General features: G+C 45.1%; 1 protein-coding gene across 1 annotated transcript; it reads right to left on the bottom strand.

Moving 5' to 3' along the window:
• Positions 1–19,959: 19,959 nt before the first annotated feature.
• Positions 19,960–21,822, bottom strand: LOC137522165 (piggyBac transposable element-derived protein 4-like). The gene has a single exon (XM_068242196.1). The coding sequence runs from the start codon at positions 21,820–21,822 to the stop codon at positions 19,960–19,962; it is 1,863 nt and encodes a 620-aa protein (XP_068098297.1).
• Between the last annotated feature and the right edge of the window lie 5,969 nt (positions 21,823–27,791).

Below are 27,791 nucleotides of genomic sequence, written 5' to 3'. Positions count from 1 at the left end.
GGATGCAGACGTACTCACCATCTCCTCTTGCAACTCCTCATCCTCCCCCCAGCCACGAACAATACCACAGGAACATGGAGCAGCAGAAGCCCCCTGTGATGGCTACTGCGGTTGTTCTTCTTCCGCCGCCTTTTCCTCCTCCACAGAAACACCTTCCTCATCATCCTCATCCGAGTCTGACTCCTCTCCTTCCCCACACGACTCCTCTTCTTCCTCCTCCTCCCCCCTCTGTGCTGCCGCAGGTGTTGGGGAAACATCTGGTTCGGATGCAAATTGCTACCACAACTCCTCCTGCCATAACTGTTCTCGTTCACTCTCCTCCACAGCTTTATCCACCGCTCTGCGCACGGCACGCTCCAGGAAGTAAGCGTAGGGGATCAAGTCGCTGATGGTGCCCTCAGTGTGACTCACCAGTTTGGTCACCTCCTCAAAGGGCTGCATGACCCTGCATGCATTTCACATCAGTGTCCAGTTGTTGGGCCACAATATCCCCATCTTCCCAGATTGTGTCCTTCTACTGTAATTGTACAGGTACTGGGTGACGGCTTTCTCCTGGTCTAGCAGGGGAGAGAACATGAGCAGGGTGGAATTCCAGCGAGTCGGGCTATCGCAAATGAGGAGTCTCACAGGCAAGTTGTTTCTATGCTGAATGTCCACAAAACGTGCCATGGCCGTGTAAGACCGCCTGAAATGCCCACGGAAATTCCTGGCCTGCTTCAGGACGTCCTCTAAGCCTGGGTACTTTGACACAAATCTTTGCACGACCAGATTCAGCACATGTGCCATGCAGGGTACATGTGTCAGCTTTCCCAAATTCAATGCGGAAATGAGATTGCTGCCATTGCCACACGCCACGTTGCCGATCTCCACCTGGTGCGGGGTCAGCCATTGCTCCACCTGTTTGTTAAGAGCAGCCAGGAGAGCTGCTCCAGTGTGACTCTCCGCTTTGAGGCAAGACATATCTAAAACACCATCGTACCTGGCATGCAGCATAGGCCCTGGGGTGCGGGGGCTGTGTAGCTGGAGAGAAGATCGCGGCACCAGCCAAAGAAGAGGAGGAGGATGACGACAGTAAAGAGGATGTAGCAGGCAAAGAGGAGGTGGCAGGAGGCCTGCCTACAAGCAATGGAGGTGTGACAAGTTGGTCCGCTGCACAGCCATGTACTCCCTGCTTGCTGTCATCGGTCACCAGGTTGACCAAATGGGCTGTGTACGTAATGTAGCAGCCCTGCCCGTGCTTGACCGACCAGGCATCCGTGGTCAGGTGGACCCTTGACCCAACGCTCTTCGCAATAGATGACACCACTTGCCTCTCAACTGCACGGTACAGTTTGGGTATGGCCTTTTGTGAAAAATTATTTCGGCCTGGTAACTTCCACTGCGGTGTCCCAATGGCCACAAATTTACGGAAAGCCTCTGACTCCACCAGCTTGTATGATAATAGCTGGCGAGCTAATAGTTCCGCCACGCCAGCTGTCAGACCCCGGGCAAGAGGGTGACTGGCAGACATTTGCTTCTTACGCTCAAATACTTCCTTCACGGACAGCTGGCTACTGCTGTGGGCAGAGGAGAAGGAACCGCTCAAGGGCAGAGTCGGTGTGGAGGAGGGTGGCTGTGACGGTGCAAGGGAGAAAGCGGCTGAATAAGATGATGCACCTGAAGGAGGAAGAGGAGAAGGAGGATGGCTTGTTGTTTGGGTGCTGCTTTTCCTCAGGTGTTCTTGCCATAGCTGTTTGTGCCTTTTCTCCAGGTGCCTTCGTAAGGCACTTGTCCCTACGTGAGAGTTAGCCTTTCCACGGCTCAATTTTTGCTGGCAGAGAGAACAGATAGCTTTGCTCCGATCTGAGACACACATGTTAAAAAAATTCCAAACCGCTGAGCCCCCTGGGGTGATGGCGCTACTGTGGCATCAGCAGCTGACATTGAAGGGCATGTTGGCTGGCTGTCCATAGCTGGCAATACATGGCGCCGGACACTGCCCCCAGCTGTTTCTGAGGACGAGCTCCCTCTGCTTCTTTCATGGACTCATCTCCTCCTACTCCTCTCTGACTTCCCCTCTGAACTGTCCCCCTGGTCATCTCCTCTATTGGGAACATAAGTTGCGTCCGTATAATCATCATCATAATCCTCCTGCCCAGCTTCACTTTCCTCAGACACCTCCACAACTGCACCAACATCAGGTGGTTCATCATCCCCCTCCTCACACGTTATGTCCATACTATCGCCACCTAACTCAGACGTATGAGGTGGTGTACCTGCGCCTTCTTTTTGTTGTTGCAGTAGTGGCTGTGAATCAGTGATTTCACCACCACCAAATAACTCCTGCGAAGTGTCAAATGCAGCAGATGTGGTGCTTGTACTAGTGCTGGTGGCTGTGGGAGATGAGGTGGCCTGTGTTAAATACTCAACCACGTCCTCACAATTTTGTGAAGTGATGGCACGTGCCTTCTTCTGAGCACTCTTCTTTGGGCCAGGTCCGAACAAAATCACAGCAACACCACCTCGCACAGACCTGCCGGTGCCAAGTGGCCTTTCTCTGGGTCTTCCTCTACCTGGTTTGTCTATTTTGTCCATCTCGGGGGGATGCTAGGTATATGCAGTGAGGTGAGTTCACTCAACACAAAGGTAGTTATATGCAGTGAGGTGGGTTCACTGAACAGTAAAGGTAGTTATATGCAGTGAGGTGGGTTCACTCAACACAAAAGGTAGTTATATGCAGTGAGCTGGGTTCACTGAACAGTAAAGATAGTTATATGCAGCGAGGTAGGTTCACTGAATAGTAAAGGTAGTTATATGCAGTGAGCTGGGTTCACTCAACAGTAAAGGTAGTTGGATGCAGTGAGGTGCGTTCATTCAACACAAAAGGTAGTTATATGCAGTGCGGTGGGTTCACTGAACAGTAAAGGTAGTTATATGCAGTGAGGTGGGTTCACTCAACACAAAAGGTAGTTATATGCAGTGAGGTGGGTTCACTGAACAGTAAAGGTAGTTAGATGCAGTGAGGTGGGTTCACTCAACACAAAGGTAGGTATATGCAGTGATGAGGTGGGTTAAGTAAACACAACAGGTACTAGTAGGTATATGCAATACTGGGTAGTACAATGTGCAGCTCCCTGTCACATACACAGGTAGTCACTGAATGTGCTGGGCTGCTGGCAGTGGCACACACAGTATGAATTAGCAAGGCTGTGTATGCAACAAAAGTGTCAGTTTGACACACAGAAAAAAAAACAAACAAAGAACAGGATTAACGCTGAAGAGCTGTTGGGAGGTACTATTAAAGCAATAATAATCAGCCAGGAGCAAGCTAAGAAGCCAAGAACCTAACTAATCTTTCCCTAGGAGAACAAGTCTGCAGCAGCTCGCCCTAGTCTGTCTAATAGCAGGCAGACGAGTGAGTGTAATGGCCGGCGAGCCTGCTTCAAATAAGGGGGGGGGGCTCCAGGGCTTAGTGTAGCCTGATTGGCTACAATGTGCCTGCTGACTGTGATGCAGAGGGTCAAAGTTGACCCTCATAGTGCATTATGGGGCAAATTGAACTTCTGCAAAAGTTCGCCTTCTCTTGGCGATTGCGAACCACCAAAGTTCGCCTGGAACCGTTCGCCGGCGAACTGTTCGCTACATCTCTAGTCTCAGCTAGCTGAAAACACATGATGTTTTGGGAAAATGCTTTATAAAACATTGAACAAAGAAGGGGTTTTCCCAATTAGTTAAAGATTATTCAATGATGCCACCTGGCGGTTTCGTAGTCTTATAAAATTAATATTATTAATACAGATTGTTATGAAATGCTGACATCTGCCGGTTGAAGTTATTATATTTATTCATAAGAAAGGCAAATATATAGAACATGATTTTATATTATTAAGATTTAATATGCAATTATTTCTTATATGATTAATTGTTTTAAGAAGAATTATATAATAAGCTTTATATTTAAGTATATTAGAAGCCCTGTATGTTTCATTAAGCCCTAAATTGCTGAAGACTCTCACAGGTCTGTGTTAGTGTCAATTTGACCAACCTTATGTCTGGGAAAGTACCGAGACATTCCAACCTAATTAGAAGAGAACACTATCAGAAATGTGTCATGAATGACATTGTTTAGTCTCAATGTCTGGGGCAAAAAAAAGTCAACCAGCAGACAAGATGGCTGGTGACGTCCATTTTTAATTAACTGCGTCAGAAATGACCCTGTATCAAATGTCAAGCACTCCAAATGACGTTAATTCCCACAAGATAAGGTAATTAGGAATTTATAAACAATAATATTATGATTTAGGTATTCAAACATGATAAAGCATTGATGCATGGGAGCTTTAGCCAATCAGTACCTGGGATTCAGGGAAATTCCAGATTAGGCAGCCATATTGCATCCAATCCCTATAAAAGTAGGAGCTGAAAGCTCATAGTTGGCAGAAGCCTAACAATCTCCTGAGAAGACACATGAGGCAGAAGCTACCTTCCCACAAGTGGTTCTAGATGCTGAAGAGATGACTAAGAAGGGGTAATATGCTTAATATTCTGGTGATTTACTTTATTGTTTTTTTAGTTTTGTTAAGATGTTAGCAAGAAGTTTTTTTTAAGAAGCTATTTTTTATGCTATTTCTTTAAGAAGAGTACTAAGTTTTACACAGCTATTATATACACGGCTATTGATAAAGATGAGACTATTTTTGACCTTATTCTACATAACACAACTGTTATATTCTTTTTTGAATGTACTTGGAAGATTGATGAACGCTTGGCTATAAAGGTCTTGATAAGGTGGAATACTGTTAGAAGGAAACACTACTTGGAACTGTTCATATTTTGTATATATGCTGTATGATAAGCAAATACAATTTTTTATATAAGATCATACACTGAGTGCTCTGATTCATTTCAAGGTACACCATCAATCTATAATTACTGTTATAGAGGGTTCATACCCCGCTATGCCGGATTTATATGATAGCAACGCTTTAAGGGCTGGTCCTTTACTGAGTTAGCAATCATGAAAAAGGCAAGAACTGCTCAGATTTTTGAGTTAAATACCTGGCTGTAAGTTTTATCCACAGAGGACGCCATCCGCGCCCTCTGTTTCATTCCGCCGTGGTGTCAATTTTCTTTTCAGCCCGAAGTCGGGACCTGATCCCTATCCCTTGGGTTGTCTGCATCTGCCCCAATAAATATGGCTGCCAGGTCCTGCCATGCCTGCGCAGTTGTCATACCTGCGAGTGTGGCTGCGCAGCTCTGAGTCCTCCTCCAGCCCCGTCATGGCTCCCGGCAGTCTTGTGGGCGTAAAGCAATATATATAGCAATCAGTGTGCGACTGCTGGTGTGGGAGGGATGGATGGGCACACTTTGGTGTCTCAGCTTTGGGTGCTGGAGGACCTTGTCCTGGCTCTGACCAGCGCAGTGTCACAGGGGAGCCTCTAGGCATATACAGTACAGGCCATTGCCTGGAGTGCCATTGGTCCTGAGGGGCGCCATGTTGCTGGATTAAGCCCCCCCCCCCCCCAATTAAGCCATGCCCCATGGACTAAGCCCCACCCCATGGTTGTTCTATTACTTGCTTTTGCTGCATCTACTTAGCGTAAGTTGCAGGCAGCTGGCACCTTTGTGCCTTGTGCATCCTTCTTCCCCCCTTTGTGCCTTCTTCTGTCCCTTTTGTGCCTCCTTTTGTCTCCTTGTTCCTCCTTCAGTCCCTTGTGCCATGTCTGACCCCCTGTTTGTCCTTCTGTCTCTCTTTGTGCCTCCTTCTGTCTCCTTGTGCCACCTTCTGTCCCCTGTGCTACCTCTTCCTCCTTCTGTGCCCCTTTGTGCCTCCTTCTGTCTCCCTGTGCTTCCTTATGTCCCTTTGCCTTTATTTCTCCCCTTGTGCTCCCTCTGCCTCCTGTTCCTCCTTCAGTCCCACTCTGCCTCCTTCTGTCCTCCTGTGCCTCCTTCTGTCTCCCTTTGTCCCTCCTTCTGTCTCCATGTGCCTCTTCAGTCCCCATGTGCCACCTCTGTCCCCTGCACCTTCCTAGGCCCCCCATGTGCCACCTTCTGTGCCCCTTTGTGCCTCCTTCATTCTCCTTGTGGCTCTTTCTGTCCCCCTCTGTCTCATTCTGTCTCCCTATGCCTGCTTACACCCCCTTTTGCCATCTTCTGCCCCCTTTTTGTGCCTTCTTCTGTCCCTCTTTGTGCACACTTCTGTCCCCCTTTGTGCCTCCTACTGTCTCCCAGTGCTTCCTTCTGCCCCCTTTGTGCTTTTTTCTGTCCCCCATTGTTCCTAATTCTGTCTCCTGTGTGCCTCTTTCAGCCCCCTGTGCCTTCCTCTTTCCTCCTGTGCCTCCTTTTCTGCCTCAATCTGTTCCCATTGTGCCACCTCCTGCCCCACTTTGTGCCTCCTTCTGCCCCACTTTGTGCCTCTTTCTTTTCACCTGTGTGCCTCCTTCTGTCCCCTTGTCCCTCCTTCTGCCCCTCTGTGTACCTCCTTCTGTGCCTCCTTCTGGCCCTCATGCCTTCTTCTGTCCCCCTGTACCTCCCGCTTCCCATCTGTATACCTGCTTCTGTCCTCTTTTGTATCTCATTCTGCCCCCCCCCCCCCCCCCCCCCATTGTGTCTCCTTTTGTCCCCATTGCGCCTCATTCTGTCCCCCTGTGTGCCTCTTGCTGTCCCCTTGTGCCTCATTCTGTCCTCTTTTGACTTCTTTTAACCCTCATTCCTCCTTCTTTCCCACTGTGCCTCCCTATGTCCCACTGTGTGCCTTCTTCCTTACATGTATTTTCTTTCTTACATGTATTTTCTGGCTGAAACACTGCCACAATAAGTGCAATTTCTGGTGCAATGTTGCTGCATTACAATTATTTTCTGGGGAAACATTGCCGCACTATGGTTATTTCCTAGTGAAACGCTACTGCATTAAGATTATTTTCTTGGGGGGGGGGGGGGGGGGCACCACAGGTTTTCTCGCCTGGAGTGACAAAATGGCTAGAGGCACCCCTGCAGTGTCATATTAAATTGGATTTGGGACCATTGTAAAGCCCCTGTACATGTTATTGTCACCAAATTTGCTTTGTATGTCAAGGTCAGTAACAATGAATGTTTAATGCTTTTGTGGGAAAATTTGTTTTAAACCCAGTGAAATGTTGTTTAATTGCAGTAGTTGCAGTCTCATTAATGATTTTAATCTATAAAAGATTTTTTCCCTGTATCAATTCAAACACTTAGGGCTTGATTCACTAAACAGTGATAACTCAAATATCACACCTTATCAAAGATCACACCTTATGAAAAGAGATCACACCTTATGAAAAGATATCACACCTTATCAAAGATCACACCTTATGAAAAGATATCACACCTTATCAAAGATCACACCTTATAAAAAGATATTACACCTTATGAAAAGATATCACACCTTATCAAAGATCACACCTTATGAAAAGAGATCACACCTTATGAAAAGATATCACACCTTATGAAAAGATATCACACCTTTTCAAAGATTTTACACCTTATAAAAGTTAACACGCCTTATCAGAGTAGCATAGTGAGCGCTTCAAACTTATGTCTGCTAATTGGCAATGGCACTCGTCCTGCCCTGAGCCCCTGCGGGTTCGTAGCACTCACTATGCTACTCTGATAAGGCGTGTTCACTTCGATAAGGTGTGATATCTTTTCATAAGGTGTGATAACTTTGATAAGGTGTGATCTTTGATAAGGTGTGATATTTGAGTTATCACGGTTTAGTGAATCAAGCCCTTAAAGTGACAGTACAGTTTCTTTACAGCTAGCCCCATAGCCTTTAGTACAAATTTGCACAATGGTAAAAATTTCACAGGATTTCAATTTCTTTAAAAAATGTTGAAACTGGTTTGGGTAAATTTGCTCATCCTTAGCCTGGGAGTGTGTCAGTATCTGAACGTCCCTCTGCACGTTTGCCAGGAGTATTTGTCTGTTTTTTTTTAGTTTGTTTTTTTAACCTTTAGGCATTATAATAGTAGTATATAACATAGAAATAGTTCTTGATAAGTCAAACTTAATGTATTCACTAGAGATGGGACGACGAATCCGGCGAATCCACGAATCCCTCGAATATTGGGAAATATTCGAGATTCGTGGATTCGAATCCCGACGCCATTTTCCACTTTACGAATCCGCCGAATCCCGACGCTGCATCGCCGCGCATCCGCCGCTCGCACTCGTCCTCCTCCGACCCGCGCCTCCTCCGACCGCCCCGCGCCTCCTCCGCCCGGCCGCCCGCATACTTTGTATCAACTCACCCGTCCAGTGGAGCGCAGACAGAGCGGCAGACCTCTCGCTGACTTCCTGGTTCCCTCTAGTGACGGCTTTTACAATGACGTCATCAGTAAAAGCCGGTCCGGCCACTAGAGGGAACCGAGAAGGAAGGACGAGGTCTGCCGCTCTGTCTGCGCTCCACTGGACATGTAAGTTGATACTTATGCAGGGGTGAGCGAGGAGGCACAGGGGACGGAGGAGGCCATGGGGGTGAGCGACACCTACCTACCTACCTACCTACCTACCACTTTACCTACCTACCTGCCACTATACCTACCTAAAGGCCCCCTATACGTACCTACCTACCTACCTACCGGGCACTATACCTACCTACCTACAGGCCCCTATACCTACCTAAAGGCCCCCTATACTACCTACCTACCACTATACCTACCTACCTACAGGCCCCTATACCTACCTAAAGGCCCCCTATATGTACCTACCTACCTAAAGGCCCCTATACCTACCTAAAGGCCTCTATACCTACCTACCTAAAGGCCCCCTATACGTGCCTACCTACCTAAAGGCCCCTATACCTACCTACCTAAAGGCCCCTATACCTACCTACCTATTTACCTACCTATACTTAAGGCCTTATACCCTGCTACCTATACTGAAGGTCCCTTTAACTACCTACCTACCTACAGGACACTATACCTACCTACCTACCGGCCACTATACCTACCTACCTACCTACAGGCCACTATACCTACCTAAAGGCCCCCTATACGTACGTACCTACCTACCTACCTACCTACCTAAAGGCCCCTATACCTACCTTCCTACCTAAAGGCCCCTATACTTACCTACCTACCTACCTAAAGGCCCCTATACCTACCTACAGGCCTCTATACCTACCTACCTACTTAAAGGCCCCCTATACGTGCCTACCTACCTAAAGGCCCCTATACCTACCTACCTAAAGGCCCCTATACCTACCTACCTACATACCTACCTATACTTAAGGCCCTATACCCTGCTACATATACTGAAGGTCCCTTTAACTACCTACCTACCTACAGGACACTATACCTACCTACCTACCGGCCACTATACTTACCTACCTACCTACAGGCCACTATACCTACCTAAAGGCCCCCTATACGTACCTACCTACCTACCTAAAGGCCCCTATACCTACCTACCTAAAGGCCCCTATACCTACCTACCTACATACCTACCTATACTTAAGGCCCTATACCCTGCTACCTATACTGAAGGTCCCTTTACCTACCTAAAGGCCCCTATACCTACCTACATACCTACCTATACTTAAGGCCTCTATATACCCTGTTAACTATACTGAAGGCCCTATACCCTGCTACCTATACTGAAGGTCCCTTTACCTACCTAAAGGCCCCTATACCTACCTACATACCTACCTATACTTAAGGCCTCTATATACCCTGCTACCTATACTGAAGGCCCATATACCCTGCTACCTATACTGAAGGCCCCTATACCCTGCTACCTATACTGAAGGCCTATATACCCTGCTACCTATACTGAAAGCCCATATACCCTGCTACCTATACTGAAGGCCCATATACCTTGCTACCTATACTGAAGGCCCATATACCCTGCTACCTATACTGAAGGCCCATATACCCTGCTACCTATACTGAAGGCCCATATACCCTGCTACCTATCAGAGGCGGGACAAGGTCCTCCAGCACCCAAGGCTGAGACACCAAAGTGCGCCCCTCCATCCCTCCCCCCCAGCCATCACACACTGATTGCTATTAGACTAAGAGGTGCCACAGGGCCCACAACCTCCCCAACACCTTAATATCTAGTTATCTGGCTTGCAGTCACTGCTATGTATCCCCTTGTCTTATTTCTTTCTGCTTCAAACACAATTAGGAATGACAGCTAAATGAATTGTGCGCCCCCTCCTACACTGCGCCCTGAGGCTGGAGCCTCTCCAGCCTATGCCTCGGCCCGGCCCTGCTACCTATACTGAAGGCACATATACCTTGCTACCTATACTGAAGGCCTATATACCCTGCTACCTATACTGAAGGCACATATACCCTGCTATCTATACTGAAGGCTCCTATACCCTGCTACCTATACTGAAGACCCATATACCCTGCTACCTATACTGAAGGCCCATATACCCTGCTACCTATACTGAAGGCACATATACCCTGCTACCTATACTGAAGGCACATATACCCTGCTACCTATACTGAAGGCACATATACCCTGCTACCTATACTGAAGGCCTATATACCCTGCTACCTATACTGAAGGCCCATATACCTTGCTACCTATACTGAAAGCTACCAATATTGAAGGCACCCATACCTAGCTAGCTATACTGAAGGCACCTTTACCTCGCTACCTATACTGCGGGCAACTATACCACGGATCGCACAATTCGTATGTGCAGGATTCGTTAGATTCGGGATTCGAAAGGTTCGAGATATTCGAGAACCTTTTTAGATTCGGATCCGGATTCGGATTCGAAGAAATTGTGGATTCGTCCCATCCCTAGTATTCACCTTCAACAGCATGGCGTTGAAAAGATAGTGTTTGGGGCTGGCCACACAAAAACTGTGCATGAAAAGCATGCTGCAATTGAAAAAAATGGAAAAACGTGGTTTGATAAAGTGAAGGGTTGTTTCAAAGAGTTAAAGGTAAATAAAGAAGAATTTGACAATGTGGGGTGTATTCACTAAATGGCGCAAAAATTAAAATTTTACTGGTACTATCCACCACAGTTGGGTAGCATATATTGTTAACATTACTCACTTCACGTAAGTAATGTGCACATAATCATGTTTCAGAACTCAAGCACTGTTGCACACGGGACCCTGGGTCACATTAACAGTGCAGCGAGCGCTACCTAATTGTCAGGCGTACTGATAGAATGTCTGTGTGCTCCCTGTATACAGCAATTTTAATGGCATTTATCCCTTATATCTTGTAATCTATAGATACCATGACATACCAAAATTCCAGGATCAGGAATGGAGTTGCTTGGATACCCCCCAATCACGAATTTCAGTAAATCTGGCCACAGCAGAATTGAAATCCGAATATGCCATGATCGTGATCCAGATTTGAATTGGAGCTCCGGATTTGACTCAGATTTTAGCCGTTATTACATGTAGAATCATGATCACGGATTTGACTTTAATGTTAATAGCAAAGCCCCCATACATGCTACAATCATCAAAATTGAATGGATTATAAAAGTGATCAGTGGTTACAACCTTAAAATTTCTTTCAAAAAGAGTAATATTTTTTGAGAAAATTGATTTTTACGTTTCAAATAAAAATAGTATTTGTGATTAAAAAGCACCAAAACCCGCCGAATTTTGCGGTTAATAGCAAAGCCCCCTTACTTGCTAGAAACACCAAATGTTAAGTAGAACAGTGGGAACAATTTTCTCAAAGATCTAATAGTTATTGAGAAAATAAATTTTAAAGTTTCAAAGGAAAAAAGTATACATGTAAACGCGGTAAATACATTAACTGTCATTTACCGCATTTAATTGTATACTATTTTCCTTAGAAACTTTAAAATCCATTTTCTCAAAAACTATAAGGTCTTTTTAACACATCGTTAACATATCATAACATGTCCAGCAAATTTGGTGTTCACATCATGTAAGGGGACTTTGTTATCAACCGCTAAAGTCGGCGGGTTTTGGCAGTTTTAATCAGGGCCGTGATCATGAGCCAGATTTGGATCACGATCACGAGTGCATTCGGAACTGAATCCGTGATCGAGAGGCGATCATAAATTCGGATCACGATGTTGGATAGTGAAAAAATGCTTGTGAATCATGCCTATTCTGTAATCACTAGGTTGTGTTGAGCATCACTGGTCAGGAATAGTTTAAAAATGTGGTAGAGATGGGTTGTTCCATAGGGAAGTATAGGGAGAATGTTATTATGGTTTAATGATATTACAGCAATAGGGGAAAAAATATAAACAAGACAAAATATGAACTTTTTTTTTTCCTTTGCAACTGAATATCGATTAAGGCCTCTTTCCCACCAGGACGTTGCATTTTAGGGGACGTTATAGGTCGCATAACGTGCCCTTAACGCAACGCCTGGTGGTGTTGGAGGAGGACGCCAGAGTGAGCCGTGTTATGCAGCTCTTTGTGCGCACTGCGCAGTATAGACTGCGGAGACCACGTGATTGCTCCGATCACGTGGTCTCCATGGCGCTGATTGGCTGGCGGGACCACGTGATGCGGAGTGTTCCACTCCTCATCACGTGGTCCCGCCAGCCAATCATCAGCCGCTCCAGGAAGACAACACTGCAAGTGCAGTGAATATTAAGTAGCCATGTGGCTGGCTACATTCTCGGACTCTCCCCGCCTCCTCTCCGGCAGCAAAATATAAAAAAAAGGCCATTACTGTGCATGTGCACACAGTCTAACATGGTATAATGCAACGTGGGCACTGTGAACAGCCCATTGATTTTTCATTGCTGTGCGTTACTCTGCGTTACAGGCTGCTCTAACGTGGGACTTTAACGTCCCACTGTGAAAGCAGCCTCAAATGTTATTTTAAAAAACGTTCTCAACATTTTATTTTTAATAACAGCTGTAGCATTTAACTCTTGTTGGTTTTTTAATATTGCCTAAATGCTGTGGCTAATTTGCACAGGATGCTGATCTACGTGTCACCTGTCTATTAACGTTCTCACACTTGCATATACATGTGGATTGTTACATGCTTGAAATATACCTTCCCCCCTCTGACTCTTTAGAGGAAAGAAAAATATTTCCAGACAAACACAAGCTTACAACATATTGAAAAGATCTCATAAAAGCATAAATTGCAATAGGCAACAAAAAGAGATGCCCATCAGAGACAAATTGCAGGCACAAATTGTTGCAAACCAATTTATTCATCTGGCACTGGAAGGTGTGAAAGAGCTCTAACTGTATCTGTACAATTTTGTATGCTAAAGTCAATCTACACAGCTTAGTACATGAGCCTGTGCAAAGCTTAATCTGGATGGCAGAAACCTGCCTTTCTGCTGCCAACACACATTCACTGCAGACTTCAGATCTGCTCATGTAGAATACCCTGCAGATCTAGTGTCAAATACTATATTGGTTATTGCTGTGCCTGCCACAAATGTCAGTGGAACTTTGCATCTGTATGGACACCTGGGCTATCTGCCTATATTTGTATCTGCAAAACTAGTCTTTTACTTCATTATAATGTTTTATTTCACGCTTATGTACAGGTGGTATGCAGTGACTATAACATACATGTAATTAGAGCTCACGTATTGTTAAAATTACTTCACTTCTTCCCCCTCAATACATAAATTAAACTGAATTTCTGCTCTGCTTATTAAATGAATCCAAGTTAATTTATTTATTAGCAAGTTCAAACAAATTTAGACATTTTCCAATGTACTCTTTGCATTAAATGACAGATCTGAAGATTCATTTTTAGGTATGTGTGAAAAAGGAGCTCCACCTGTTGGCTAGATTTTGCAGAAACAGGCAACAATACATTGGAAATAATTAATGTGATTCTTTCATATTGTCAGTGGTTGGTTGGTGTGTATGTGTGTGTATATATATTACCCAAACCGTGACATGGCATGCAGAGCTAAAAATTAGCGAAGGTTTGAAATAATTCATATTTTGAAAGGAGGAAAAAAATGTAAATGTAAGGCAGGTGCAGTGTTGCCCAAACCAATGAAGACTGTACAATGCATTATTGCTGATTGTAATCTGCTAATTCCAATTACGTGAAACTTCACAGAAATGTTTGCAGTTAAGGCCATACAGAAAGACCAGAAAGATCAGCAGGATGCCAGACAACTGGTATTGTTTAAAAGGAACTAAAGATGGCAGCTTCCATATCTCTCTCACTTCAGGTGTCTTTTAAAGGGAAGATCCGTGGTGGGGGGAAAAATAAAAATGCACATCCACTTACCTGGGGCTTCCTCCAGCCCGTGGCAGGCAGAACGTGCCCTTGCCGCCGCTCCGCAGGCTCCCGGTCGCCTCCGGTGGCGCACCCGACCTGGCCAGGCCGGCTGCCAGGTCGGGCTCTTCTGCGCTCCAAAATGCGCCTCACGGGGGAACGCTGACGTCATCGGACTTCCTCCGGGCTGTACTGCGCAGGTGCAGAACTACTGAGCCTGCGCAATACAGCCCGGAGGACGTCCGATGACGTCAGCGCCCACCAGTGAGACGCACATTGGAGCGCAGAAGAGCCCGACATGGCAGCCGGCCTGGCCAGGTTGGGTGCGCCACCGAAGGAGCCTGCGGAGCCGTGGTGAGGGCACCTCCTGCCTGCCACGGGCTGGAGGAAGCCCCAGGTAAGTGGATGTGCATTTTCATTTTTTCTCCCCACCACCTTCCCTTTAACCTCCTTGGCAGTAATCCTGAGTGTATCTCTATGCAGAGTATAGCACGCAGTGGACATTATAACACACCTCCTGGGGGATCCAGATGTTGGTAGCCGTTCTCCTTCCTGTCCTCCGAGGCTCTGAATCACTCTGGTAAGATCACCATCATTGATCTCACTACAGAGTTGCAATGCCATCTGGAGAACGGAGGTAAAATTGCAGGGCTGGAGCCCAGGGAGGTGAGTGAGTGCTGGGGCTGCTGCAGAGACTACGGCACCATGATTTTTCCTGATTTTAGGGTCTGAAACGTTTTACAAAGACCCTGAGATCCAGAAATAATCATACCGCCAGGGAGGTTAAATGCCTCAATTACACTAACAGTTTATCACAGTGGTATGTGGGTGCACCATGGCCATCTCTAAGAGGTCCGCAGGCAAGAGTACAAGTGAGTTAGGTGACATTTATTAGGTATCTTGTGTCTTCTTGGAGGGTGACTTTACATATCATTATATTGCAATGTGTAGTTCTAAGAAGTTTTTCTGATACTGAAATCTGGATACAGTAAAAATAGGTATCCTGAATAATTTATTATGGCCTACTAAATGCAATTAGGGTTTCTATTTTAGCAAAGAGCAATGGGTGCCATTCTAAAACTGTTAGTTTGAACAAGAATAAAACTTTAGAGTATAACCATGACAAGCCAGTTAAAGACTTACAGAGCAATCACATGATCATGTGTTTCATTTTTCAGTCCCCATGATTTTTATAAATACAAAATTACAGAATTCAGTTTCAGTCCTTCATTAATAAGGAACTTTAACTTAACTTCATGCCAATCAGTAGCTGATACCCCTTTTCCACAAGTAATCTTTACCTTTTCTCGAATAGATCATCAGGGCAAAGCAGGTGGTTTCGACACTCAGTGCTGAGCGCCAAGCGCCTGAGCTGGGCTCTGCTATAGCACTAATGCTAAAGTGTGCACCCTGTGCCAGTGTAATTTGAGGTTCTGGAGATCGCATGACCCCAAATTACCTCTCTCTTTGAGTTGCTACGACTCAGAGGGCGAACAGTAATTAACATTGCCAAGAATTTGAGCGGCAGCAGGATGAGCCTTCATTTGATTCGCCCTGTGCCACACTCACCAGCGGAGGACTAATATGCACGCAGGGATACCAGTATGGCTGATTTTGTGGTAAACCCCTCCCACAGTGTGGTGTCAGGGCCAAGGCCATGAAAATTTTCTGTCTGTGAATCTTGTTGGATTATGGGAAATAAGTTATAACAGCTGTTTCCAACTGCCAAGTAACCAGCATCTCCCTCTGTGCATAGAACTCTCAGTAAACAAACATTCTGAAGAAATCACCTGTCAGGACTAGAGATGTTGCCACTCATCACCTATGAAGTAAAAATGTTGATGTAAAAAAAGCAATTTTATTCATGACATTATTTTCATTACAATTCCTCTTGAACACACTGTTACAATGGGGGTCCTTTTAGTTCAAAGTTCCTGCTAAAGGATCTGCTCTTGTCTTGGTCTATGGAAGGGAAATTCTATTATTATTCTAGTTTTGGAAACATTATTTCTGGCGAAGCTAACGCTATTGTTAAACATTTCCTTTTCATACATTGATATCCAGGCACAGATCTTTTCCTCCTTTGAAAACATTCTGTAGTTTCTCCCACAAAACGCTGAGTCAGGATTTTATGATGCAAAATCCGTCAAAGTCTGATAGTCAGCAAATGAATTTCCCTCCCTTACTGTGAGAAAGTGACTGTGTGTTTTTCTAGTCTGCAAGCTGTGAAAGGCATGCAAGTAATGATATTAATCATATTTTAGATTTATATTATGAACCACGACTCTACATTTATTCTAAGTCATGAAACCTGGGATGAAGAATGACTAATCTTTGTGAACTTTTGGTGATTTGTGTTAAAAAGATGTTTTGTGACCCTTGGTCAGTCTCATCAGTCTTTCTGTAGGCACGTGGCATGGCTGTCTGCCCTTTCCTATAGGAGTGAGCTGGTGTTTTCAAGCTATGCATTGTTTTTATTATAATTATTATTGATTTCTAAAGAGCCAGCAGATTCTGTGGCACTGTACAAAGTAAGAAAATGACTGCTTAAAAAAGCAGAATTGGTAATGACAGTGACAAATGTAACATGATGAATACAATGTATAACAAATTGCAAGAAACAAAAAGAATAACAAATTCTAAGACACAAAAGGGTGAGAGAGCCCTGCTCTTGCAAGCTTACAATCTAAAGCATACATGTCAAACTCCAGCCCGCGGGCCAAATTTGGCCCTCAGAGCCATTAAATTTGGCCCTTAAGTGGTTTCCTCACTTTGCATTATGTTCGGCCCACTCTGGACCACTGGCGAAGCTATATCGGAGGTGAAGCCCTAGAACACCAGGGAAACCATATGGAGAGGTAGGGGGTTAACCACTTCAGGATCACATGTTTTCTTCCCTTACAACCAAAACAACTTTTACATTTCAGCGCTCCTCCCATTCATTCACTGATAACTTTATTGCTACTCATCACATGTGAATGATCTATAGCTTGTTTTTTTTGCCACAAATTAGGCTTTTCAAGGGTGATATTTTATTTTAGTAATAATGTTATTCTCTATGCATTTTAAAGAGAAAAAAGAGAAAAAAATGAAAAAATGCACTATTTCTATATTTCCAACCACTGTAGTTTTAAAATAGACAAAGATACCATAGATAAAACCAACTGTGAGAAAGCGCGGAGGAGCCGCCGCCATGAGCCAGCGGCGGGCGGCTCCTTCCGCACACGGCAGCTACTCGCACGGAGAGGCAGCCGCCTCCTCACATCATGAGGCGGCTACCTCCGTGCATCAGCCGGCAGAGAGCGGCGAAACCACCGCGCTGGATGCGGCGGTTTGCCGGCAGGTCCCCGCTGCGGAGACACCGCAGAGCGGGGCTGTGCTGGCTGGGACTCATAGTCCCTCAAGATTCAGAGTGACGCGCGCGCGCACTCAGACAAAACTTATGACACCAGGGGAGAGTCAGCTGACCAGGCAGGTCAGCTGACCATAGCTCCACTTCCCATTGGTCCAGCAATCAGGGAGGTGCTGGGGGACACCTAATGTATATATACTGCTGGCTGTTCATTCATCTGGTGTCTGGCGTTGCGATCACATATGTGGGAGCACCCAGATCCGTAGTCAGATCCTTAAGTGTGCCGGGACCAGCTGGAGCTGTAATCCTACACTTAGATAGATTTTGATAGCTAAAGTACTAGTTTGATTGTGATTATTTGTTATGACTTCTGCCTGCCTCGACTATCCGCCTGAACTCTGATCTTGTACCTCGATATTTCTGATACCCTGTTGCCGAACCTCGGCTCGTTCCTAGACTCTGTTTCTGCCTCCCGATTTTGTACCCCGATATATCTGATACCCCGTTGCCGAATCCTGCCTGTACTTTGACTCTGCCTTTGCCTACCGTATTTGTACTTTATCTGTCCGTGTGTTACGATCTGGCTTGTCCGACCTCGAGAACCGACCTCACGATTGGAGGCGGTTCCCAGTCCTCATAGTGATACTTCCTTCTGAGGGTCACTCGTGGACTTTCCTTCCTACTGTCAGTCTGACTCCTCCCGTCTTGGAGAGCTCAGGTCTGCGGAAGGAATCCGTGCAGTTCTCCTTGCTGCACCAAGGCCTCGGCCTCTTAGTGTTACTGTTACACCAAACACTACACTCTACTCAGGTGAACAGAGGTTAGCCAGTATATTGGATTATCGGTGATACTGCAGATCACATATAATCTGGTATACGTCTGTATTCCCCGTGACGCTGCAGGTCACCGGTAATCAGACCTCTCTGTACTTCACCGATCGTTACACCAACACATTTTATCCGCCCACTTGTCCCGGTTATCACAACATTTAAATAATGTTCCTAGTACAATGTATGGCGACAATATATTATTTGGAAATAAAGGTGCATTTTTTCAGTTTTCTGTTTTCTGTTTTTTCATTGTACTCTATCAGTAATTAAAAGCCCTTATCTGTAAAAGTAACCGTAATATACCATCATGGCATACATATTTAAAAAGCTGAGTGACTAAGGTAGCTATTTATGTATTGTATTTTCAATTATGTCACTTGTGGGGTTTTTTACAAGCGTTTTATTTTGGTGCCGAGTATATGAAAATAACAATTTTATTGCTTGTCATTCAGTTTCTTGCTAAAGAAAATTCACATGACATAGGTTTCAGTTGTCATATCCCAAATTATATTCTCTCACTTGTCATGGTTAAAATGATACCCTATATACATCATCAGATAGCTTCTTGGGCACAGCACACACTGATAACCACAAGTAGCACCATTGGATTTTTGAAGGCCATTTTTTGCAACAAAAGTAATACAGTCATTCTTTCTTGGCAAAGCCCCTGGTGTCTCAGAACATTCAGTACAGGTCATAAACCAAACCATTCTGAAAACTAGAGACCTAGGCCTACTCAGATAAACATATTTTGTAACATTTGGATTCATGCCTTTTTGCTGAAATTGTACCAGAAGTTTGAAAATAGCATTTTTTTACAGTTTTCTTCAGTTTGGCAAGAAAAAAAAATCACATGACATAGACTTCAACAATACTACATCCCAAATTATATTCTCTCGCTTGTCACGGTTAAAATGATACCCTATGTTTATCATCAGCTTCTTGGGCATACCGCACCCTGATAACCACTAGTAGCACCAACAGCTTTTTCAATGCCAATTTTCTCCCCAAAGTGTCATTCTTTTTTTAAGTTCAGTACACACTTTCAATTAAGATTGGCCAATCACTGACCAATTGTACCACCTTACCATGTAGTATGAGAGTCAACAAATATTGAATAGTATGAGCAGATTGTGTAGGTAAACGCTCATACTGTAGTATGAGGGTTTACCTACACAATCTGCTCATATTATTCAAGATTCAATAGTAAAATTGATCAGTGATTGGCCAATCATACTTGAAAGTGTGTACAAGGCTTTAGCAAAATATACTGAGGGCTTCACAATGTCTCTAAACATACACAAATTGGTACTCACCATTGTAGAAGCTGTAGAAAGGTGGAAGTCAGGAGGTCCAAAGGTGTTCGGCAGCCATGCCAAGGGCCAGAGTTTGGTAGGTCAGCCATGCCAGAGGTCAGAGGGTAATTCAGCAGCCATGCCAGAGTTCAGAGGGTGGTCGTTAGTTATGCCAGGGGTCGAATTCCATAGAGTGGTTGTCAGCCATGCCAGAGGTCAGATCCGGAGAGTCAAATACAGTTCAATGATACCATAAAAAAAAAAAATGGGCAGTGAAAGGGTAAAAAAAAAAAAAAAAAAACTAATAATGAAGGACTGTATGATAGGTCTCAAAGCAGGGATTAAGGCATAGTGCTGCTTCGGACGGACATTTCGGACAATGATACCGTGTGTCCCTTCGAACGTGATTTTTCCTGCAAACTCTGCACCTTTTTGGGGGGTATGGTTTTGATGCAGTTGGGGGGAGTGGGGCAGGAAAATGATTTCCCTCAAATCTGGCAACATTTTCTGCACAAAGCTGGTCTGGGTTTGGGGCAGGTTGTCCAGATTCAAAAAGGAGACATGTAATTATTGCCTGCTGGAACTGTAAAAAAGAGTCCTTGTTACCTGATTTTTTGTACAGGACAAAGGCGTTTTGGGGGCACACCTGGAAAAAATATAGAGCCACTTTTTTGTACCAGATCTTCCTCTTCCTGTTGAGCATGTATGGTGCTAAAACCTGGTCGGACAAGTCCACTGCCCCCATGAACTTGGTGTACTCAGCGATGGCCAGTGGTTTTACTACTTCCCGACTACGAGTCCTCACAGTTGTTGTTGCCTCGGAGTGGATGGTGGTGAGGGCTAAGACATCGCGCTTATCTCTAAATTTTAAAGCGAGCAGCTCATTGCTCCGTTGGCTGCAGGTCTCCCCCCTCTTCAGTTTTTTATGAACGACCTCTGATGGCAGGCCTTTGCGATTTGCCCTGACAGTTCCGCAGGCTGGAGTCTGGACTGAAAATAAATGTTTGAATAGTGGGACACTTGTATAAAAATTGTCCACGTAAAAGTGGTAACCCTGGTGGAGTAGAGGGTTGAGGAGGTCCAGTACTATCCTCTCTGTTGTACCCATGTAGGGAGGGCATCCAGGAGGCTGTATTAAGCTGTCCTTCCCTTCATAAATTTTTAGTGAATAGATATAGCCACTCCCACTTTCACACAACTTGTACAGTTTTATCCCGTACCGTGACCTTTTGCTGGGTATATATTGTTTGATTGCCAGCCTCCCGTGGAAAGGGATTAAGGACTCATCCATGGCTATTCTTTGTTCTGGCATGTATTTTTCTGCAAAAGTTCTATTTAAATGGTCGATGAAGGGCCTCAATTTAAATAGTCGGTCATGGGCTGGGTTGTCAGGTAAGATGTGGTCTGCATTATTGCTAAAATGCAAGCAGGTTAGCAGCATTTGGTAGCGGCGTCTGGACATTCTGGACGAATAAATTGGGATGCAGAGGATTGGATTTTTTGTCCAGTACAGTTGCTGTTCAGGTAATGGACAAAGGGCCATATCGAAAGTCAATCCCAAAAAAACTCTCAAATCGCGGGTAGTTGCAGGGGTCCAGTGGGAAGCTAACACACAGGTGGGATGGTCTGCTATGCGTTGCTGGGCATAGATATTGCTCTGATCACAGACATACTGCAGGAAGCTCTCTGGCAAAAAAAGTTCAAAAAAGTCAATGGGCTGCATGTTGCTGGTGTCCACTAATAGGCCACTCCTGGCTGTGAAGGGAGGGAGGTTAGGGGTCTCCATATTAGATGCCGACCATTGTGGGTGGCTTAGATCATAGGGTAGCGGTTCCCTCTGTGGTACCCTTGCTGGCATGCTCTGCCTTGGCCTGGCAGCCCTCTGACCTCTTGGGATGGCATTGCTGGAGGTAGCTATAGGTGACCCTCTTTCAGAAGCAGTGTCAGTGTCACTAATGCCCCTTGCCTGCCCCTCGCTCCTAGATGGCTGAGCTGTGGATGGCCCAGCAGACTCAGAATCGCTGTCCGTTGAGTCGCTTTCTGACTCGGACGGCAGCCAATCAATATCTGTGGACTCCAAATCATCCTCAAATTCGCTGCTGCTGTCACTGTCACGCTCCAGAATGGCAAACGCCTCTTGCAAAGAATACATTCTCTTTGCCATCTTTATAGAAAATGTATATAGGCTATACACTATAATGGTGAAGAGGCAAATTGTAAAAAAAAAAAAAAAAGAAAGACAAAAAAAGAGTCCACAAAAATACAGCAGATAGAAGTATGTTGCATAAAAAAAAAGCAAGGGAGGCTAGAATTAGATCAGGGTTGATCAGGGTTGATCAGGGTTGATCAGGGTAGATCAGGGGTATATAGTCCTGGTATATTTATTTATAAGTCCTGGTTTATTTATAAAATCCACTAGGTGGCAGTCAGAATACAAGTAAAGAAGATCCAGTTACCTTGTAATCCTCTCAGGAGTGATTACAAGGTAACTGTATCTTCTCAAGTGCTGGCAACATTGTTTGTAAACCTCACAAATGAATGAGCACTGCTATTGGCTGATAGCAGTGCTCATTCATGGTTACAAGCATCTGATTGGTGATGGGAGTAATTACTCCCATTCATCAATCCCTCCCAGAGATAAGAGAAGCTGGTGCGCGCGCACGTGCACGCACGGGGGCGCGCACCCGCGGGCGGGCGCACAGGCGCGCGCGGGAGCGGGGGCGCGCACGCGCGTGCACGCGCACGATCGCACCCGCACAGCACAATAGCGGCAGGGGCGTTTATGTACACCCCTGATCCGCTCATTAAGTCAATAGGGGCGTAGTTATGCGTGTGTGAAATCCTAAAGTGGTTAAGCACTCAACACTAGGGAACTGTATAGGGGAGGCTGGAGGTCTCTAGACACCAGGGAAGTATATAGGTGAGCGAGGACCTCTAGACACCAGAGAACTTTATAAGGGAGAAAGGTGGCCAGTAGACATTGAGGTTGGCCCGTGACTAGGCCCCAGTGTACAATTTTGGCCTGCGACTACGTCCCAGTGTACAATGTCGGCCCACTTTGTATTTGAGTTTTACACCCCTGATCTAAAGGAATGGGGGAAGGAAACAAGAGATGGTGTAGTATACAGTATTCACACAGGTACCACATATTTAGGCTAGTAAGAAGTGCAATCTGTCCAGAGGTGGAAGGGGGAATGGGATAAGTAAAGGTGCCCATACATTGCGATGTTGGCAGCCGATTGACCAAGAGACAGATCTCTCTCTGATCAGAACTGATTAGAGAGAGATCTGTTGGCGTCATAAACTTCAAGCCGATTTCCAATCAATTTCAGCTGGAATTTTTTGGCAAATGCCCTAGAGACATATTGATGTCGCCTCACTGCGCTATCCTCCTTAGTGTAAAATGTGCCTCCTCCACAGTGCATGATAACTTTACCTGTCAGTGTCCACCACTGTCTCCGTCTTCTTCCTCACGCACATACGCCTTACGTGGTTGCTGGTGTATTGCACGTGGGCAGCTGTGTGACGTAGCATATGTGAGGAAGATGACAGAGACAGTGGCAAACACCGCAAGTATTCATGCTTAGGCACCATGGGGAAGTTTTACGCTAGGCAGGGCAGCTCTGGGGGTTCTGTCCCATTTGTCACTCGACCCAATATCGCACATGGTTACTGCCACCGCCACGCACCCAATCGAGCATGTCAGCCCAAGATTTTGCAGCATGTTCGATCGCTACATGCAACCAATTTGGGCCCAAAATTGGTCACATCATTGACCAGGCGTGCTCTTGGCGGCCCCGATTTTCATCGGATTCTAAAATAATCATCAAATTAGGTGGTCAGTCAGCTTTAAGGTGAATGCTTGTTGGAAAAAGTGAGTTTTGCAAGATGTATATGTTTTCCACCCCTAGGACAAGTATGTTGGGGCTCCCCTTTCAAGTGCAGAAGTGCCCCTCCCATTCCATGTGCAGCCCCATCTTCCATGTGTAACATACATGTACTGCTGCCCCTCACTTTCATATACAGCTCCCTTGAATATGAGCTTCCCTTTTCATTTGATGACTACATCTTTTACATATGCAGCAACCCCTATTTAATGCCCAGGTGCCCTCTTACACCGCAGCTGCCCAATGCCTGGGCCTTTGTGGCCTTTCCAGAAATCCGGTCTTGAACCCTACAGCGGGAATGACTAAACTGTAATTGCCCAGGAACCTTCATACATTTGAGTCACTGCATAGTCAGCTGTAAGTGCCACTTTATCCAAATGTGAATATGCTTTGCCAGAAAATCACTGTGCCATGTGAAAGAAAAACTGTGACCACCTGCTAAATAAATTGTATTCACATTTCAGGGCCCAATGCCATGTCTTGTATTTGTTAGGAGGTACAATTATGTTGAATTCATGAATTATCTTGCTGTCTACTCAGCGACAATTAGGAGTGAGTTGAACAGCAACTTTGCCTCCTTTAATTCTGCACTGCTGAGATATGCTCTTTTCTGTGTTTCCATGTCACGTCTGAAAAAAAAAAAAGAACACTCAGGGTATTAGCTGCAGTATAGCTGCTGCCTACATACTCACAATGGATAATGACTTGGAGTATTACATCCTGTTATTATCCCATTAGTCAAATGATCCAGCAATGATTGAGACTAGTGTGAAGAGTACCTTTGTTATTTGAATTGTAAAATGTACCTAGTAAATGGTCTCAGATCCCTTCTAGGCTAGAGATGTCATGCTGTCCAATAAAATTCAAGCACATCTGAAAGAGGAAAACATCAGTGTGTTGCAGGCTCTGCAGATTAAAGTTATAAATTAAATTAAAAATAATACAACATGCCCTTGGAGTAAATTGAAATAAAATAACTAAATTAAAATGCATTTGCTGTCATGGCTTAATAAGTTTTTTTTCCCATCCTTTCGGCGGTGTAATGTAACGTAATGAAACTTTTATTTTTGTGTCGAATTTTCAGAAAGTAATCCTCCTGTACTTTCTAATTTTTAATGAATGTATTTTTGGGGTTAATCTGTTGAAAGCAGGATTTGCCATTGGATGTTACATGACCTATGTGTGTTATGGGAATTTGTAAAGATGAGAATTTATACACAAATAAAGACACTTCATAATTCCAATAGATAGCCAATGAATGAGTCATGCTGTGGCGAAATGCGTAGGGTGGAGTCAGGAGGGACGCTGATGCCGTTTCAGGAAGTGAGTGAACCAGCTGAGATGTTCTGCCCTGTGTTCTGCAGCCGTAGTCACGAGTCTGTATAGAGCAGACCCCATTGATTTAAATAAACCGTTTGATGATCGAGACGCCAGAGTGAGTCCATCCTTGGTTGGCCAGGAGGTTTTATGAGATGTTGGCACACAAGAAATACTCAGGTGAGTTGATGAGCAAGGTGGGAGCGGCTTGAAGTATCCCTTCCATGGTGGTGGCACTTAAAGTGTATTAGCCTAAGGCAATACTTAGCACTATGTGCTTATTTATCTATTTTCAGGGCACCTTCCCACTATTGTCTTGTCATAGGTGGATTCAGGGGCGTAACTAGAAACCACTGGGCCCCCCTGCAAAACTTTGGATGCCCCTTCTCCTTCCAAACACCCCTACACACACACACACGCACACACAATGCAAAACCAGCAGGCTTCCTCCTACTAAATTGAAATCAGGAAGGCCCCCCCTCCCCCCCCCCCCCAAGAAAATATGCAGGCAATCACCCTCCAACCTCCCAGAAAGTGAAAACCATGCAGGCATCCCACCCTTCCCAGTACACACACAAATATATCAGGCTGGCAGACACCCGCTCCAGCCCCCCCCCCCCCTCCAAACAGTAATCACCACCACTCTCTTCTCCCTCAAAAATAAATCATGCAGCCATGCAGTGCAGGTATATAGATAAAGATTTTTAAAAAAAACCTTATATCCCTGACTCTGGCTGCTCTGTCTCTGTATCTTTAGCGCCAACCTCTCCATGAGTACTCCTGTCCCCGGGTCTCTCTCAGACACAGCCACAGGGTAGGCTGTGTCAGTGTCACATACAAGCGAGCACACAGTGACGCTGGCTGCAGGCAGGCTGTGTCTTACTAGCGGTCTCCAGTGTCATCCTCTCCTCTTCATGCCAGCCTGCACTGCAACAATGCGTGGAGTTGCAGGAGGGATCACGTGGCCGACGTACAATGTGGCCATCCTGGGAGATTGAGGGGGCGGCGATGGCGAGGATGGGCACGCTCAGTCCAGGAAGTATGCCGCACCCTCCTTTTCCCAGGTCTTAGTGCCCTCCGCATGCCATTGCAATCATGCTGTCTGTGTGCTGTAGTGTGCAGCAGGCCCTGGGCCCTGTCTCAGGCGGCATGCTTCTCCTCCACCGGGCCCCCTCTCAAGTTTCTCTTCCTCCGGGCCCTTCTGTGCCAACTTCCCTTGCAGGCTCTATAGTTACGCCCCCGTGTGGATTAAGAATAGGGATGATCAATCAGATGCAAATTCTTCTGAAATTATGCAAATGTTTATGCAAATGTATCAGTTTAAAAATGTACCGATTGGTCCATTTTCAAGCTGCACATATTTGCATAAAAATTTGCATACATTTAAATCAGCTGGGAAGAATTTGCATATCTGTGATCATCCCTAATTAAGCTACAAATAGACAGGGAGTAACTATTGTTGTGCATCACAATTTCCTCCTAAATTGTGACATATCTATCGTATGATTAGTAAGAATAGTGAAGACGCTCTACTTGCAGATGTAGGGCAAGCATAACTACTTTAGTGCTGACATACACCATCATGTAAAGGAAGAAGTAGAAAGTATTCATATAATATCCCACCTTGATCTTACATTAACAGAGATGATAAAAGTGACTGATTTTACTTTTAGGGCCCTTTCACACTGTGTCAGTTGCGTCACATCAGTTAAATATAAGTGCAACTTGGTGCAAAAATATTCTTATTGATTGCAGTGTGGCGGGTTCCAGCGCAAAAACACAGTAATGCTGTGCCTTAACCACGTAGCTTGCGCCTTTACAGTGTTTCTTGCTGAAGCTGCATCTGTGCCCAAGTCCTTCAAATCAGCTAATACCGTAAATACATTTTTTAATTAATATTGTTGAAGCTATTTTTAGTAGCAAAACCTGTCATGCAGGTAGGGGAACTGGAATAAAAATTAGACCATTTTATTTATTACTAGAGTGTTTATTAATTTCTCTGTTTATTCATCTTTAGTTATTGCTTAGAAAATAATATTTGCTTTGCAATATATTAAGATGATTTAAACAGATTAAAAAGGAATTATCAGATGATTATTTAAACTTAATAAACTCTGCAAATAATAGTTCCCTGGTCTATGGGTAAATAAGTGATAAATCATCACCAAAAATAAAATGAATAAAGCAGTCCATCATATACCATAAAAGTAACAATGTTTCAATATCCATCTTTTAAAAATAACAGTTATGGCCTTAAATATGTTTGTGAACATACCATGTAAAGTACTGAATGACTAAATCTGTCATCCATAATGGAGAGTCGACTTTTTGGGCAGTAAATTAAGTTGGAAAATTCAGTCTCACTTTAAAGGGAACCAGAGAGGATCAAGTATACATACCTGGGGCTTCCTCCAGCCCCATACGCACGGATCGCTACCACGCCGCCATCCTCCACTGCCTGGAACCGCCGACACCGGGTCCCGTCATTACCGCCAGTCGGACAGTCGGCCGGCGGACACGGCCAATTCTCCGCATCACCGGGGGCTCCCTCCATACAGTTACGCGTGTGGGTGCCTACTGCGCAGATGCATGTGTACGGGTATGGAGGGAACCCCTGTGATGCGGACAATTGGCTGCGTCCGCCGGAAGTGACGGGCCCGGTACCGTCGGATTCAGGAAGCGGAAGATGGTGGCGTGGGAGCGATCCAGGCTTATGGGGCTGGAAGAAGCCCCAGGTATGTATAAAATCTTTTTCTATTTTAAACAAGCATTCCTCTCTGGTTCCCTTTAAGGTGTAAGTTGAACGTGTAAGCTGTAATTCTGCTATTTGCAGCATTCCACTGATTAGACTTGTGGAAACAAAAATGAACATCTGGAACCTGGGAGCCCGATTTGGTGTAGTACAGCTGGGTAATGGGTGAAGTTAAAA

The sequence above is a fragment of the Hyperolius riggenbachi genome, chromosome 6 (genome assembly GCF_040937935.1).
Source record: "Hyperolius riggenbachi isolate aHypRig1 chromosome 6, aHypRig1.pri, whole genome shotgun sequence".
NCBI lineage: Eukaryota > Metazoa > Chordata > Amphibia > Anura > Hyperoliidae > Hyperolius > Hyperolius riggenbachi.
The sequence above is the reverse complement of the archived record's forward strand: the minus strand, read 5'-3'. Positions and strand labels throughout refer to the sequence as shown.